Source organism: Dasypus novemcinctus, chromosome 10, assembly GCF_030445035.2.
Source record: "Dasypus novemcinctus isolate mDasNov1 chromosome 10, mDasNov1.1.hap2, whole genome shotgun sequence".
NCBI lineage: Eukaryota > Metazoa > Chordata > Mammalia > Cingulata > Dasypodidae > Dasypus > Dasypus novemcinctus.
The window spans coordinates 27,753,682-27,767,281 of NC_080682.1; the positions used below are offsets into that span (position 1 = coordinate 27,753,682).

Genomic DNA, 13,600 nt, shown 5'->3' on the forward strand with positions numbered 1-13,600 from the left:
ATTTATGGGATTTCACAAAATTTGCTTTGACCATCAATTCTTAGCTTTGCAACCTTTCTCTATTAAAATTTTTGAAACAAATGAAACACATATTTAATTCAAAAATCTATATCTTTTTAAAGAACATAAACTCAGAAAGACCAGGATAATGAAATGATTTTTAAATCATTAAGCCAAAAGTTAACAAAGACTGTAATACTGAAGTTTGTTGATGTATCATAGAATGTTAAAGTTTTCAAATGGTTAGCAGGTTGATGCAAAGAGGTGTACCTTATATATAAGTATCTAATGTCATGACTACAAAACATCTGGGCTTAAAACAATGCAAAATGAGATTCTTTATTTCACGAGTATACCAAGAAAACATTAAATTGCAATTTAGATGAGAAAAGAATTACCAGAGATTATAGTGATGCAAAATGAAAACAAGAAATGACAAAAATTTATATATAGATATGCAATATATACATACAAACGTAAGATTTGTCTAGAAGATCATGAATAAGGCTTTCAAAAATGAGTAGAATATTTCTATTTTCTTTTTAATTAAACAAGTTATAAAATTTTCTTTAAGGTTAACATATACTTTTTTCTATAGCTTAATTCTATCACAATATTCTAATTTTTTCCATGAGCAAAAATTACAACTTCTCTTTTTCCTTTTTAACTGTTTCATTATGAATAACGTTAGCCAAAAAGTATTTTTGTAGCATCGATGCACATTTTCACAACAATATCTACTGTGTTTTCAAAACTGTGCAACAATATAAGCATTCTGATGATCCTGGTCAAATTTATTATTATTGCATTAAATTATTTCTAATCATCATCTGATTTGATATTTAAGGTAACTATGACGTTAAAATTATTTTTCTTGTACACTTAAGGGTACTAGATTATTATTTTCAGTGACATTAAGGAATATGTAGAACATAAAATGACAGATTGAGATTAAGCATCTGTATTTTTCAGTCAAAAGCAGTACACTTTAATATTGGGCTATTTTCTTGAGAATAAATCAATTCTGAAAGTGCTTTTCATAATAAAAATCTCTGAAATCAGAATAAACATGTGGATTTCTATGATAGAATTTGAAGAATAGCATTACATTTTAGTCTTTGTTGCTGCAGATTAGTTGCCTTTAGACATACATACATTTTAAAAAACAGGTTTAACATGTATTTCATAGCTTCTAATTACTCAGGGGAATTCTGAAAATATATTCTTGTAATGTCCCATCATGTGTGGTCAAATAGAGGATGGCTCAACAGAAATTCAAGCAAATTAAATGAGGCTACTCTATTTAGAGAATGAATACCCAAAAAAGAAAGAAAGAAAGGTTACACTAAAATATTCATCATCACTGACTTTTCAATTGTCTGGAGCACTTGCTCTTCTGAATGACTCTAATGAGAGCATTTTTCACCTCTTTGTTTCTAAGGCTATAAATAAGTGGATTCAGCATGGGGATCACCATAGTATAAAACACAGAGGCCACTTGATCCTTTCCCAAAGAGTAGGACTTCTTTGGTTTCAAATAAGTAAATATTATACTGACATAAAAGACGGTTACTCCCAGGAAGTGGGAGGCACAAGTAGAGAAGGCTTTGCGCTTTGCTGAAGTGGAATTAATTTTCAGAATATTAGACAGAATGGACCCATATGACATAAAAATTGTGATAAGAGACACCATTATGTTTAAATTAGTGAGAATGATTATCAAATTTTCAGTGCCATGAGTGTCAGTGCAGGACAGGGCTAAAATTGGAGTTGAGTCACAGAAAAAGTGATAGATGACATTAGATTTGCAGAAATGCAAGCTTTTCATGCAAAGCACAATGACTGTTGATTCCGTGAAGCCAATCAAGTAGGACCCAGTGACGAGGGTGCGGCAGAGTCTCGTGGACATAACAATGTGATAGTGAAGAGGCTTGCAGATAGCTACATAACGGTCATAAGCCATTGAAGAGAGAAAGTAAAATTCAGTGACAATAAAGACGATAAAAAAATACATTTGGGTGAAGCAACCTGTGAATGAAATATATTTGTCAGAAATCAGTAAATTCTCTAAGGTTTTAGGTGTGATGACCGTTGAATAACTGAGGTCAAGGAATGACAGGTGACTGAGGAAAAAATACATGGGTGTGTGAAGCTGGATATCCAGACAAATTATCAAAATCATCCCTGCATTCCCCAGCACAGTAATCAGGTATATCAGGAAAAAGAGCATAAATAGTACCTGCTGGATATCTTCAGATTCTGTCAATCCCAGAAGTATGAAATCAGGCACATTCGTGTCATTCCTACGTCCCATAATAAGTTATACTCTTGTGAACTATTGAGAAATTAAATGTGATACTTGGCATGAATAACTTCAAACCAATTTTTTAAAAATGAAATGACATGGATTTAAAAAAAGAGAGTTTAGTGATTTTAGAAATTTGTAATAAAGAATAGTTTGCAAAAGATAGCTGAAAAAACTTAGTTTGACTGTCAAATATAAATTCAGTATAAATCAACTTTTGGATATTGTATAATGGGAATACATATATATTGTCTTAATACAATGACTATGACACAGTTATAAATACTTCTTTACACTAATACATTTATTCAGATGTAATATTATATTGTAAGCCTTTCAATTGTATGCATTTTTTTAGATGAAAAACGGGCATAGTAATTAAAGTAACTTTTCCAGAGTCACAATCAGTAAGTATTACTTCTTCTATGAGTATACCAAAATTGGTTGAGTCTAGCGATTATGCTCATAGCATTATATTCCTACTTATATTTAACTTCAGAAAAATATATAGAGATTTAATACATCATTTACTGTTAATTTGTATCCAATATTATATAATAGAAATGACAGAAGTTAAAACTTTAGGTTCTTTAATATTATAGAGCATGCATTACTATTAATTTTCAGAAGAGTTTTTTTAAACTGATTATGTAATCCAAATTCCTCCAAAAATTTTATTTTCAACATTGTCCATTGCTTGATTTCTCTGATTCCATCAGTTCTATATTTCTATTTCTACAAATATTGGCATTCCTTAGTTAAGAGCTACATATTATGTATATGTATATGCATATTCTCATAATAATATTCACAGTTCTTGAGATGAACTACAAAGTTCTAACTTGAAATTTATACTTACCATGAGTCAAAGCTGATGAAAAACTTCCAGCTTTATCTGTCTAGACATTTGCCATCCTCAAGTTTTTTCTCACAAATAAAATATGTAAACTAAATAATGGGCCAGAAATTTTTGTGATTGGTTTCCTTTCAGATAACAAAGGTTTGATTTTTTATGCATGTATTTTTATTATTTATTATTGAGATACAATCAATAATCTAAAAATTTTGTTCATGACCTGTTCAAATAGAAAATTCATCTGGAAATTTTGTCTCACCAGTGTCCCTGGATGCTACTATGAACACAAGCAGAGCAGAGAATCCCTTGTCTTTCATCCTGATAAAGCCATGGCATCTCTTTAGAGACTTTGCTGGTAATGTAACATTTGTTCATCTCTGGGACCAATTTCCCAAGTAGATTGTTTGGCATGATTCCAAGGATAAAGATCCAAGGACTAATGCATCCATTTAAGTTAGTAAGAGAGTTGTCTTCCTCTTAGAAGTCAAACAATGTTGAGCAGCATTTTTGGTATCCTCTTGTGATGCTTTAATTTATGACTCGGTAAAAGAGGGGATATTTCCAGAGAAATGTTTAATTATTCTGTCACTGAAAGGCCAGATTATTTACTACCAATGATGGATTACCATAATTTTCCCAATGACACTATCATAGGATTACAAGTTGTTTATTTTTTTTTCATATAATATTACACAAAAAATGAAAGAAAAAGTGGAAATTATTCATATATATTATTTAGATGTATTTGCCTCCAAGTTATTTAATTCGTACATGTATAACTCCTTTACATGTATACTTAGTACTTATATGTTTATATAATTTTATCATGTTCAATGTTCATGATATTATTATTCTTTATAATATTCCTGAACTCTTTTACAATAACCTTTTGTAAAATCCACTGTTTCACTTATTTTGCCATGACTAATGCAGCATTACTAACTTCTTTCTAGGAGTGTGCACCAACTAATGAACAGGAGATTTTGAGACATGCCAAATATTATGGTGGTTTTTCTCTAGCAGGTTTGGGAGTGTCAATTAATACATTAAGAAATCACATGTAATATATTTAGTCACATCAATTGTTATGCAGTTTGTTTTATTATTTTAGCTTATTGGCAATTATTATATGAAAAGAAACATGTTAGAAGAACGTAAAAATCTGTGCTGAGATGAATGCAGTTTTTATCATTATATAAATGGCCAAAAGTTCACTTGTTTTATATACAACCTGGTGAAATGAATCCTCATGAATCATTCATTAATTAACTATAAAGAAATCAATTTTCATGTAGATTTAGAAGCAACTCATACAAGTAATAATGTCTATAGTGCAAGATTTTCAGAGTGAATTTGTTTGCATAGATCAAGGTATTATAAAATAATATTTCATATATTAGATAACATTTTGAATATACAATTCTTAAATTCATCAAATATTCAGTGATGCTTTAAAAAGCTTATTTGGAGATTCAAAGGCCAGCATCAATTTATTTCACACTAAGAGCTCTTGGGGCTTAAGATATTCTTTCTTCTTTTAAAGATTTATTTTTTATTATTTATTTCTCTCCCCTTCCCCCCACCCCAGTTGTCTGTTTTCTGTGTCCATTTGCTGTGTGTTCTTCTTTGTCTGCTTCTGTTGTTGTCAGCAGCACGGGAATCTGTGTCTCTTTTTGTTACACCATCTTGCTACATCAGCTCTCCGTGTGTGTGGCACCATTCCTGGGCAGGCTGCACTTTCTTTCGTGCTGGGCAGATCTCCATATCGGGCGCACTCCTTGCATGTGGGGCTCCTCTACACAGGGGACATCCCTACACGAGGGACTCCCGTATGCAGGGGACACTCGTACTCAGGGGACACTTGTACGCGGGGGACACCCCTGCGTGGCAGGGCACTCCTTGCGTGCATCAGCACTGCATGTGGGCCAGCTGAACACGGGTCAAGGAGGCCCAGGGTTTGAACTGTGGACCTCCCATGTGGTAGGCAGATGCCCTAACCACTGGGCCAAGTCCGCTTCCCTAAGATATTCTTTATCTTAAAGAACATCTTTTATCTTAAAAGAACATCTTTTATCTCAATAAGGTCTGCTTTCTCCTTTCAAAATAAACATGAAGGTGTTTTTCTTCTAGTAATTGAAATAAAAATTTTATAGGCATTACATATACATTCAAATAATGTAAGTAATAGTCAAAAATATTATTTCACGAAACTTTTTTGTTAATATTTTGTCAAACCTTTATTGTTGGGATCTCAATATGAAATAACTGTAAAAAATTGGTGATCAGGAAGAAGAAACAGAAAGAAAATAAACTTACTCGTCTTATATTTCAACAAAATTAGATCATTCCTAACAATTATTCAATGTCATTTACTTAAAAATTGTATTTCTCCTTTGAATTATTTCATTTTCTCCATGTTTTGAAGCTCTTTTTAGAATAGTATGGTGGTGTGAAAAATTGCCTCTATTGTCACTTTACATTGTCCTTCGTATTTCTGAAAACAAAAGTCTATTCTTCCTAATAGTATTACTTTGCACAGGTTTATTCATATGCTTATATTTAAGGAGTATATTTTTACATCCTTTTAATATTCATCTAGTGCTTGTTAATTTTTTTGTTTTTTTAATTGAGAATTTGTGTGTTTAGAGAACAATCATGCATAAAATACAGGATTTCTCCCCTGCCATAGTTGAACCCTTCTGTGGTTCAAAACTTCTTCAAAAATGAAGCCTAATATATTGTCAAAATCAAATAGTAGGAACATGAAATATTAATGATAGTTTAAAGATTAGAAATAGAATACATAAATATTTAGAAAAACTAAAATAAAGTAAAAAATAAATTAGGGTATTAAAAAATGAAAAATATCATAAAACTTTGTTTTTGACATTTTGCCTTTCATCACTCTAATAGGTGTTGCCTTATTTGTACAGTGGCAAGGCAATTTCTTTCACTCCTTACTCGGTGTCTACATCCTTTTTTTTTTAATTTTTAATTTTGCCTTCAAAAAAGTTTTAGATCATAGTAAAGTCACATATACAATATAGGGAACTCTCATATATCCAACATCAAACCATTTTCCCCCTTCCCCAGCAACGATTTTTTTATATGTTTATGTTATATTTGCTGCAGCTGATGTTCAGATATTGAAACATAGCTACCAAACATGGTTCCATTTGGGTTTATATTATGGTTTATATTTTAGACAGTACAATTTTTTAAAATTTTAGTTACATTATGGTTTACCTTTTAGACTATAACATTTATAAAGTTTTGGTGAAATTAAACATGTCCTATATCCATCATTGCATGATCTTATGGAATACTTTCATTGTCCCCCAGTTACACTGCTTTCATCTATTCTATTCCTCTCTCTGATGAGGGACACATGGTTGGGAGGGAGTTCTCCAGGGCATGTATTAAGGGTATATAAAAATGTTTGGCTATTCACTGGGTATTTTTATAGTAAAGTTACAAAGGACAATTGAAGGGGTACTAAGTTTCTAGCCAGGGGAGCTCAGTCACATTCCACAGTGGAACAGCAGCAATCCCTCAAGTGCAAGGGCAAAGACCAGTGAAGAAGGATGGTCCAACGATGAGCCTTTGATACTGATAACCATGCCTATGAGTCTGTGTACCTGAAATTTCAACTAGGCCTAGAGCTGCAGGGTGCCTAAGGGTTACCTCCTGAGAGGTAAATGTGGCCACTCTCCAAGCCAAACTCAGCATTGCTCAAATGTGGCCACTCTCCAAGCCAAACTCAGCATTTAAATACATTACCTTCCACCCAGCATGGGACATGACTCCTGGTGATGAGTCTCCCTGGCACAAAGGGATTGCTACCAATCACCAGCTGGGGATATCACTAGAAAAAGACCTTGAATAAAAGGGGGAAATGATAAAGACAAATGAGTTCATATGGCTAAGAGACTTCAAAATGAGTCAGGAGGTAATCAAAGGGATGAGCTTATGTACGTCTCAGTAGGATACCAGAGACAGTCAAATTAGATACAACCCCAGGTACTGGTGCTCCTGAGAGCTACAGAGACATGCAGATTCTACAGTCATGGCAGATTGTTCTGGAGTTCAGGGCCTTGTCAGTAAGCCCTAATTTGGAATTTGTGTTCCTGAGTGTGATGGAGTTGGACTCAGATGTGACCTTTCTACACATGCCTCTTCTGTCACTTTTACTGAACCTGTGGTTGGTGCTGAGATTGGTGTATACTCAGGAGACTTAAATGTCTGGACTGTCCATGTGTCAGCTGGGCCTTGAGCCTCAGCAGAATAGTAACTCCTACTTTCTGGTTTGTTGGACTTTCCCAGGTCAGCTAACAGGGAGATAAAGATGGTCAACCACCATAGCAGGGAACCGAGAGTGCCTACAGCAGCAATGAGGAGAATCGCATCCATCAGCAATGTGGGATCTAAGCCCCTTCTCAATTTAGAGGTGGAGTGAACATCACCATCCCAGGGTCCACAGGATGGAGGAAGAAAATATGTATTACACTGGACTTACTGGTATTCTACTAAAGAACTATTGTGACTCTAGCAATGGAAGAAATTGTATTATTGATGTGGAGAGAGTGGCCACAGTAGTTGCTGAGGGCAGGGAGAGGGAAGAAGAGATGTGGTGTGGGGGCATTAGTGGGACTTATTGTTGTCCTAAAAGATATTGTAGATACAGATGCTGGACATTATATATCCTGCCATACCACTGAATAGAATGGAGAGAGCGTAAACTCCAATGTAAACTATAATCCATGCAGCGTGGCAGTGATCCAAAATGTATTCACCAAATTCAATGAATGTGTCACAATGATGAAAGAGGTTCTTGATGTGGGAGGAGTGGGTGGGCGTATGGGGTATACAGAATCTCTTTTCTTTTTTAATGTAATGTTTGCAATCTATTTTTTAAAAAAGACAGTTAAATATATTTTTAAAACATTAAAATGAAAAAGTAAATTATTCCCCCCCCCCAAAAAATATATACAGGATTTCCACACACCAAATCACCACCAAAAAGTTGCAATGGTGTGAAATATCTGTTACAATTCATTCTGGCACATTTTAAAAATTGTACTATTAACTAAAGTTCTTGCTTTACCTTAATGTTCACCGTTTGTGTGGTGTAGTTCCAAAGATACATAATTTTTTTTTTAAGAAATTCTGTCCTACAGTGTTATTTGGTCTCAGCTTTTTTTTTTTTTAAGATTTATTTATTTATTTTTCTCCCCTTCCCCTCCACCCCAGTTGTCTGTTCTCTGTGTCTATTTGCTGCGTCTTCTTTGTCCGCTTCTGTTGTCCTCAGTGGCACGGGAATCTGTGTTTCTTTTCGTTGTGTCATCTTGTTGTGTCAGCGCTCCGTGTGTGCGGCGCCATGCTTGGGCAGGCTGCACTTTCTTTTGCGCTGGGCGGCTCTCCTTACAGGGCACACTCCTTGCACGTGGGGCTCCCCTAGCGGGGATACCCCTGCGTGGCACGGCACTCTTTGCACACGTCAGCACTTCGCGTGGGCCAGCTCCACATGGGTCAAAGAGGTCTGGGGTTTGAATCACAGACCTCCCATGTGGTAGACGGATGCCCTAACCACTGGGCCATGTTGGCCGCCCCATCCAAAGATACATAATTTTTAAAATTTTTATGCAGTTTCCATATGTACAATTTAACATTTCCCCCATTAATCACTTTATATATATATATATATATATATATATATATATATATATATATATTTCGATGCTGTTATTTGAGTTCATAATATTGTGCTACCATCACCACCAACTATCACCAATACATTTCCATCATTCCAATTAGTACCCCCTCTAAGTTTTATTCTGGAAATTCTTATTCATCATCCTCACCCTGTCCACTGGTAATCTATATCTGACATACTGACTTCAAAAAGTTTACTTATTTTAATTGTTTCAAATAAATGAGATCATACCATAGGTCCTGCTGAGATGGGCCTAGGTGAAACCTTAGGAATGACTACCATGTAAGCTGTTTGTGAGTTTCTAGGTATTTGTCCAATTCATCTCAATTATTCATCTTGTTGGCATAGAGTTTTTCAAAGTATCCTCCCATGATACTCTTTATTTCTGTGGGATCATCATTTATGTTCCCTCTCTTGTTTTTTTATTTTATTTTATGTATTTGTATCATGTCTTTTCTTTCTTTGTTAGCCTATCTAAAGTTTTTTCAATTTTATTAATCTTCTCAAAGAACCAACATTTGGTTTTGTTAATTTTGTGAAATTTTTTTACTCTCAATTTCTTTTAGTTCTTCTCTAATCTTTGTTATTACCTTATCTCTGCTTGCTTTGGAATTAGTATGTTGCACTTTTTCTAGTTCCTCCAGATGTAAGTTAGATCTCTGAATTTAGCTCTTATTCCTTTGTTAATATAAGTACTTATGGGAATATTGCTGCATCCTATAGATTTTGATATGTTGTGGTCTCATTTTCATTCATTTAAAGGTAATTACTAATTTCTTTTGCAAGTTTCTCCTTGACCAACTGACTGTCTAAAAGTGTGTTATTTAATTTTCATATATATGTGCCTATTATGGTTCTCTGCCCCATATAATTTTTCAGCTTCATTCCACTGTGGTCAGAGAAATTACACTGTATTATTTCAATCTTTCTGAATTCTTTGAGACTTGTTATTTGACCTAACATGTGGTTTATCCTGGAGAATGATGTATGTTGCCCTGAGAAGAATATATACCCTGCTGTATTTGGGTATAGTATTCTGTGTATGTCCATTAGTTCCAGATCCTCTGACAGATTTTTTTAAGGTCTCTGTTTCTTTATTGACCATCTGTCGAGATATTCTATCTAGTATTGATAAGGATGTATTAAAGTTCTCCACTGAAATTGTAGAGACATCTATTACTACACTTAGTTTTTCTAATGCTTGCCTCAGGTATTTTGGGGCATCTTGATTCTTTCTGCTGGATCCATTACTCTTTTCATTAATATATCATGGTCTTCCTTGTGTTTTACAACAGTTCTGCATTTAAAGTCAACTTTTTTCCTGATATTAGAATTTTGTTACTCCTGCCCTTTTTATTTATTGTTTGCATGTAAAATTGTTTTCCAACCATTCAATTGCAAGTCCCTTGCATCCCTGGGTTAAAGGTAAGTTTCTTGAGGACATCATATAGATGGGTCGTATTTCCTTATGCATTCTGCCATGATGAAGTCCTTACATGTTTTTTTTTTTTTCTTTAGGTTTGCATATGCCCTATTTTGTTTTAATTACTCTTATTAATAATTTTCCTTTCTAAAATCTTCTCCAACCCTCTCTCTCCTGGCTTTTTTTTCTTTTTTCTCCTTTCAATCTGCAGAATTCCTTTTAGTATTCCTTGTAGGGCAGGATTCTTATTGACAAACTCTCATTTTCTGTTTATGTTTGAATATTTTGGATTATCTCTCAATTTTGAGTGCCAGCTTCACTGGAAAGAACATTCTTGGCTGGCAGTTTTGTTTTGTTTTTTATTCATTTAGCACCGTAACTATTTCATACCACTTTCTTCTTGTCACCATGGTTTCAAATGAGAAATCAGTGCTTAATATTATCAAGCTTCTCTTATATGTGATGGATCTCCTTTCTTTTGCTGCCTTCAGAATTCTTTGTTTTGAGCATTTGACAATCTGATAAGTATTTGTCTTAGGGTATGCTGGTTGGGAATTATACTATTTGGAGTGCACTCCAATTCCTGCACATCTACATCCATGTCCATCATTAGAGATGGGAAATTTTCATTCATTATTTCATCCAACACTCTTTCTGCCCTATTCCCCCCTATCTTCTCCCTTTTGGATGACTAAAATGCATACTTTTGTGCATTTCATATTATCATTCAGTTCCATGAATCCTTGATGATTATTTTTCTATCTTTTTTTAAAAACTATCTATTCTTCTCCTTATTCAATTTCAGATGTTCTACTTTGCCATTACTATTTCTTTATTTGCCTGTTCAAATCTGCTGTTATGTGCTTCCAACATATTTTTAACTTCTTGCATTGTGTCTTTCAAGACCATTAGATATGTTATTTTTCAAATATGTTTATAATTTCTTCTTTGTATGTCTACAGTTCCTTCTTAATATCCTTTATCTAATCCTTCACTTCATTAAGTTGATTCATTATGTTTGTTTGGACATAACTGAAAAGTGTTCCATGTTTAGCATCTCCTCCTGTTTTTAGTTTGTTCATTAGACTGAGCATTGTATTCTTTTTTCTTAGTATGGCTTTTGATTTTGCTGGTGTACAGGCATATATTTATTTTGATGGGATTTTTCAATTGGTTAGCCTTTCTTTCTACTTTAAGGTTTTATTTCACTTTGTTTTGTACAAAGTGTTTTGTGGTGTTTTTTTGGCCTCTTGGTTCTACTTATTCTGTATCCTTGTAGTTGTCCACATTTGCCCTAAAAAATATTAAGGTCATAATAAAGGAACACAAAAAGAAGAGGAAAATACTAATAATAAAATAATAAAAGGATGGAAAATGAACCAGAAAAGAACCAGAAAAAAAAGTAATGAGTAAAAACTCTAAAAAAAAACAGGACTAAGATTTTAAAAGGTGGAATTTAAAAAAAGAAACAGGAAAAAATAAAATGAAAGAACAGAAAGATGAGAAGAGAAAAAATAAATGAAGTCCAAACAATATAAAGTGGAATGAAAGAAAAGGAACAGAAGAGGGAAAACAAAATAATGAAAAGAAATGTAGAAAATTAGGAGAAAAAGAAAAAAAGAACAGGAAAAAGAGGCCTGCCTATCAGGGTACTAGCTACCATCTCAGGCTGCCAGTGCTCACCAATTTATCACTCTGAGGCCCACACTCCCCAGGAAAAGCATCCTGGTGTAGAGAAAAAATTAAATAATAATTATATATAAAAAACAAATTAAAAACTTAAAAATAAAATCTCACTCTAATGTCTCTGTCACAAAGCTGATTGTCTTGTAAATTCTCCTCCCTCAGGCAAATGGCTCTGTGCCTGAAAACCCAATGGATTACTCTCTGGCTTCCATCTCTTCTGCCTCTTGAGGCTTCTGATGGCTGCTACTCCTTGTCCCATTTCCTTCAGGCCAGTTGGGCTTCTGATGGCTTGCCAGATGTCTCTTTCAGCTTCCCTCTCACCCAAGCTGTTAGGTTCCTGTCAGTTCACCCCCTTCATGATTCAGTTCCTCTCTCTGTTAGGGATAGTGTGTGTCACAGAAGCTTGCCTGATCACCTTGTCCCTCCCCTCTCTTTGGAGCTGCTCCACTGTTTGGCATTGTTCCTTTTCCCAGGAATTGACTGAAATCCAGTTGGCCCACCCTGTCAACCCACTACCCCTAAACTGCTCTTCCCCGGAACTGCTGTGCATAGGCTCCTAAAACTGCTTGCCCCATAGTTCCCCCACTTCAATACTCTGCTGGACACTGGGACACAAACATGATTACTTGGCAGCTTTTCTCATTCTCTGACTTGTCTGAGAGCTGGTCTGTCAGCCCAATTTTTTCCACAGTTTGCCTCTCCCTCTGAGTTAGCTGTGTGCTGGCTTGCCTATCCTGTCTCCCATAGCTTTGCTCTCCCCAGTCAAGTGGTTCCCCCACATCTAGCTGCCCTATCCAATTGCCACCCCCATCTTGCAGCTTCCCTTTTGTGAAGTATACCTGACTACCTTCCAGCAGTTTCTGGAGATGGAGTGCAGCCTGCCATTCCCTACTCCACTATCTTGGATCTCCCCTAATATTTACTTTTATATATATTTGAATTTTTGTGTTGAAGCATATTGAGTACCCTCTCATTTCCATCTAGATATATTTTTCATCTGTTTTCCTTGTGTTTATGATGGGGTTAAATGTGACATCATAAGTATATAGAAGTCATACTGATTTGACATGAATATTATTCCAATATAATGCACCTGTACTTTTCCTATACTGCTCTTTCCCACCACATTTTTCGTACATGTTACACTTTTATATCTTTGTACATTTTTTGTCCAAGACAAAGTTTTATCATTACTTTTTATGCATTTGCATCTTAGCATTTATAGGATGTAAGAAATAGAATTATAAACCAAGCAACAAATTATAATAATAGAGATGATTATAATTCCACAAATATTCATAGTTACCTTTGGCTTAGATCTTTATAATTTTATGCCACATTGAACCACTATCTAGGTCTCTTCCCTTTCTTTCTTAGGAACTCCTTTTAAAATTGCTGGTAAAACATATCTAGTTGTGATGACCTCTTAGCATTTGTTTATCAGAGAATGTCTTAAACTCTCCATCATTTTTGAAAGAAATTCTTCCAGTTATAAAATTCTTGGTTGGCAAATGTTTTCTTTCAGTGTTTGAAGTATATCAACCCACTCTCTTTTGGCCTCCATAGTTTTTGATGACAATTCATCACTCAATCTCATTGGTACTTCCTTATACTTTT

General features: G+C 34.5%; 1 protein-coding gene across 1 annotated transcript; it reads right to left on the reverse strand.

Moving 5' to 3' along the window:
* Window positions 1-1,360: 1,360 nt before the first annotated feature.
* Window positions 1,361-2,314, reverse strand: LOC101422084 (olfactory receptor 8H3-like). Its single transcript, XM_004472344.1, has one exon. The coding sequence runs from the start codon at window positions 2,312-2,314 to the stop codon at window positions 1,361-1,363; it is 954 nt and encodes a 317-aa protein (XP_004472401.1).
* Between the last annotated feature and the right edge of the window lie 11,286 nt (window positions 2,315-13,600).

Coding starts and splice junctions, on each gene's coding strand:
- LOC101422084 (XM_004472344.1), bottom strand. CDS start 2,314: ATGGGACGTAGGAATGACACGAATGTGCCTGATTTCATACTTCTGGGA.